The following is a 5,052-nucleotide window of genomic DNA, read 5'->3' on the forward strand; positions in this document are numbered from 1 at the left end:
ACACACACACACACACACACACACACACACACACACACACACACACACACACACACACACACACACACACCTCATTGTCTTTTCTTTATGCAACAGGCACCACATTTTTATAAATTATATAATAATGATTAAATTGACTGATAAAATTGACTTGAATACTGCAGTCCATCCATCCATCTTCTCCCGTTTATCCGTGGTCGGGTCGCGGGGTAGCAGTTCCAGCAGAGAGCCCCAAACGTTCCTTTCCCTGGCCACATCAACCAGCTCTGACTGGGGGATCCCAAGGCGCTCCCAGGCCAGCGAAGAGATATAATTCCTACACCCTTGGCCTCCTCCCAGCTGGACGTGCCTGGAACACCTCCCTAGGGAGGCGCCCAGGTGGCATCCTTACTAGGTACCCGAACCACCTCAACTGGCTCCTTTCCACGCGAAGGAAACACTGCAGTATTCGCTCCTTCACGAATACTGCAGTGTTTACCTGAAATAGAAACACTTCAAAATATGGCTGGACGGTTCTTCTACGGACAACATTTTCATTATTATTCCGCCGGGTTATTTTGGCCCTCTTCTCCTCCCGCATTGAACATCGCAGAAACTCCGTTCAAACATCAAAACGTTCAGCTCGGTCGGGAATCGATTGCTATTACTTTTCTCATTCATAAATTTCATAATTCCAGAGATACATCCCATAATACATCACATTTTTAACATTGAAGTCAATGGAGGAAATCGTCAGACTTCAACAAATCTTCATGCGACTTCAACTGCTAACTGTTCATTCAAACTTTCACTGAGAAACCTCATTCCAACTTTAATTTTAGAGATATTAAACATTGTTCAGACTTTATTTTAGAGGTTTTCTTCACATTTTAACATTAACTAGAGTGTGTGATGTCACAGCTAGAGTGGAGGACAGCTTGAAATTCGCATTCATATATATTTTTTAAAACTGCCCTAATTCCCAAACTCCTACATTCTTGAGACCATAATTTATCATGACAAACGTAGCATAATTTATCATGACAAACGTAGGAAAACATCTCGTAGCTTGAAAAATTACAAATAATTAAGCAGAAATAATTAAACAAAATGCTTTTTGAGGGCATGAAGTGACAAAACAACATTCCTCCATTAAACCCCATTGTAATTTCAGGCAGATATTTCCTCACGGCAGCAGTCAAACTGCCAAAAAGGCCACATTATTAACCCGAAACTACACAAAAAGCACACTTCAGATACTCAACTTCCTTGACATGTTTCATGTTTTGAAATTTCACAGATATCTGTTAAGGTTCTTCCACAAAACGTTCACATGTAAGAGGTTTATCTCTCATTCAGAACAATGAAGCCTTTGATCTCTACAGAGCTCGTTAGCTCAACTATAAACACCTGTGTAATGGAACACGATGATGTCATCACTCCAACTGACATGCTCAGAGCAGCAGACTTCAGATAGCAGTGTGCTAACAGTCCAGCCGTGAAGACATCTACAGGACAGTTTTGAGATTTCTTCAAATGCCGTTGCCATGGCAACACAATGCTCGCCTTGAAACACGGTTTTCTCATAACTTCAGTGAAAATACTCATAACAGCCTAGAACTACACAGGTTTGGTAACGATGCAGCCATCAACGCATCTAAGCGTAGTATGGGGTGTCATAAATGCCGTTGCCATGGCGACGGACCACTCGCCATGAAACACGATGTGGCTGTAAATCCAAACGACACGGTCCAATCGTCCCCCAATCTTCACTTGTATATCACCGGTCCATGCCTCAACAGCTCTACGCCAAATCTGAGATCTCACCATAATCAGTTTCCATGGAAACGCATCCCTCGCCATAAAACATGATGTCGCTATAACTCCTATGAAAATCTTTAAAAAGCGCTCAAACTTCACATGTGTACTAACAGTCCAGCCATGAAGACATCTACGGGACAGTTTTGAGATTTCTTCAAATGCCGTTGCCATGGCAACACAATGCTCGCCTTGAAAAACGGTTTTCAAAAAAATTCTGTGAAAATACTCCAAACAGCCCAAAACTTCACAGGTTTGGTAACGATGCAGCCATCAATGCATCTAAGCGTATTAAGGGGTGTCGTCAAATGCCGTTGCCATGGCGACAGATCATTCGCCATCAAGTTAGTTCACAAGTTTGCAGTTCAAATATTCTGCGGCTTTTCCAAGCCTTTTTACTTTCTTTTCTTCTCTCATCACACATTCAAGCCCCCACTGTTCATGTATCATTTTAATCTAAATTCTTCACTTTCTTCTTACACATTACATTTCAGCATAGCAGTTTAGCATCACATTTTCAGCATAAAGCATTCCCACTAGCAATTTCTTCAGGAATTGCATTCTCTAGTTAAATATGATATAGTCTCAGTGGAGACTTATTGTGATGTTATCATAAATCAAGATATTTGAAAACATCATTTAAGTCCATGATTTAAACAACGTGTGTGTTTTTGTGTAAAAGTGAAGATACTGTTGAATGTTATTACAGCTGTAAACTCTACATCCTTTTTGTTTTCGTGTCACAGGAGGTGCTGACCTTTGCAGCGTGTGACTTTGATATGAGTGTACACTCAGCTCTGCTATCAAAGGCTAATCAGTGCAGTGCTAACGCTGGTATGTGACCGTTCAGCTGTGGTGTAACACTTATCCCACAGATTACTTGGTAATGATATGAAAGGAGAGTATAGGTCAAAAGCCGTGATAATCCAAGTATGGGTCAAGAACCAAATATTTTTGCTGAGCCAGTAACATTTATTTGAAACTAATACAAAGCCAACAATAAGGATGGCTTTCCTTACAGACAAATTAGAAACTTCTACTGTTTCTTTGTTGTCATTTAGCAAAAATCTATTAATTGGATGTTTTTTTTATATTATCGGAAGAGGGTATTAATTCCTTTATTGCAGCAGTACAATAACACAACAAACACAATACCATTAGTAGTGCAAGGGAGATACAAATACAACAAATCATGGTGGCTTTAAAAAGGAAACTCACCTTAACAAGCATTATAAACAAATACAAAACTTATCCAAATAACAAAAGTGACCAAAAACAAACAATAAAAAAAAGTGGACAGCATAAATCAAACAAAGACATTAAATAAATAAAACAATGAGCAGCACAAATGGCTGTGTGCATTGTTGCTTGTGAGTCCCTTCAGGTGAGACTGCTTTCTGCCAGGTGAGGAGAAACCACGCATGATGCTTACTGACCACTCAACAACAATTTCAGCTACAAAAACCGCAGGACTGAGGGAATTTGGAATTCCACATTTTGGGGAAAAGAATAAACACACTAAGAAATATTTTTTACTTCTCCAGTTTCTTCCTGGCCACCGCTGCAGTGAGGGCGGCCCCCGTCCCGCTGCCTCCCTCTGATGGCAGGAAGCTCACGGTACATTGAGGAGCCAACATGTTGACAGTCTGCTGGAGGACTCCAGAGAAACTAAAAAACAGCAGCAGCAGAAGAAAAAACTGTTAATTCTTTATCAATTTAAGTAATTTGGAAAAGCAATATAAAGAGAAATCAAAAACTAAATATAATAATAACAATAGATTTAATCAGTATCGCTTTTCAAGGGACCCAAGGCCGCTTTACATGGTGAACAAACAAACTAACTAACAAAAGGGGCAAATAATAAAGTAAAACAGTTAAATAAATAGCAGTAGGAGTGGAAGCAGGGGGACTGTGATGGGTTAGGGGTCAAATATAAATAGTTTTGTGCCTGAAGCATACCACGACTACAACACCTGAAACTAACTCACTGTGGATGTAGTTTGTAGAGTGACCCGTCCACCCCCACAGTGATGTCCAGATGGTCCAGTCCTCGGTTCTCTCTGATCTTGTCGACCACGGCGGCCAGCCCTGCTCCACAAAGCTGAGCTGCTCGATGGGACACTGCCCCACAAACCTGTACAACAATGAAAAACATGATATCACTGCAACACTTACTGTACTGACTGTTGCTGCTACAGTTTGCTCAGCCAAACAATACCATATCACTTCTCAAGCAGCAGATCATCCCAAAGGGAGGTTGCAACAGAGAACATGATTTTCTGGAAAAAGTATCAACATCTCTTAAAATTTCTCTGGCAATTGAGACAATTTTGAGACAAGAAATAGGCCAGAGGTTGTATGTGAATCTACTGTGATGGAGGCTTTAGTCTTGTGAGATGTAGTCTGACTGTGGGAGGCTACTAAAGTAGTAAAATCGATTATTATTTAAGGTCCTTTACACTCATATTTTAATGATTTCTGGCTGATTTGACTGTGCAAGCATGTATAGACTAATTGATTGACATCTCCCTGTCCCTCCTGCTAGATTGTTTTGCACCAATTGGGCAGGACAAATAACACCTTTGTTATTAATTGGTAAATGAAAATGTGTGGCCTAATATTTTTCCATCCAAGCTTGAGCCCAGCTTCCCCATTGGCAGAGATCTATCAGCCAGAAATACTGTGTGGGAGGCTTTAATATCCAAACTTCATGGAGAATTACTAAAGGGATAGCTATAAGGTTTCTGATTATTTTCTGTCTCTTACCTCTTTGACAATGATGCTGTCGTCACAGGTGCTGTCGAGCCCCAGCTGCTGGAGAACAGATCTGACCTGCAGTAGAGCCAGGCGGTCACTAGGGGGACAACAACACAGTTACACCATTACAGTATGATGCAGCCACACATTTACAATCACACACACTCATAATCTCCACTGGGGCGTCTGCTAGAAATAAGAATAGTGATATAATTTGCAGATTTAAAATGAATTACTTCAGGTGAAAAAGAGAGACATTTATTTTGTGAAATTAGAAATTGTCTGAAAGAAATATGCATACATTTGCAGTTGTAGTTTCGTAAACATACACACCAACATACACCATTGCATTACACACACACACACACACACACACACACACACACACACACACACACACACACACACACACACACACACACACACACACACACACACACACACACACACACACAGGGGTCCACACACACATGAGAGAGACACACACACACACACACA

General features: G+C 40.7%; 1 protein-coding gene across 1 annotated transcript in view; it reads right to left on the reverse strand.

Moving 5' to 3' along the window:
* Positions 1-2,360: 2,360 nt before the first annotated feature.
* Positions 2,361-5,052, reverse strand: part of LOC104947841 (putative hexokinase HKDC1) — a 5,597-nt gene continuing 2,905 nt past the window's right edge. Inside the window, exons 8-11 of the mRNA XM_010773989.1 lie at positions 4,733-4,743; positions 4,564-4,651; positions 3,786-3,931; positions 2,361-3,465 (exon numbers count right to left, since the gene is read on the reverse strand). Of these exons, the coding sequence (XP_010772291.1) occupies positions 3,330-3,465; positions 3,786-3,931; positions 4,564-4,651; positions 4,733-4,743 (381 nt within the window). The 3' untranslated portion in view covers positions 2,361-3,329. The remainder of the gene's footprint in view (positions 3,466-3,785; positions 3,932-4,563; positions 4,652-4,732; positions 4,744-5,052) is intronic.

This window comes from Notothenia coriiceps, unplaced genomic scaffold (assembly GCF_000735185.1).
Source record: "Notothenia coriiceps isolate Sejong01 unplaced genomic scaffold, NC01 NC01_scaffold00000184, whole genome shotgun sequence".
Taxonomy (NCBI): domain Eukaryota; kingdom Metazoa; phylum Chordata; class Actinopteri; order Perciformes; family Nototheniidae; genus Notothenia; species Notothenia coriiceps.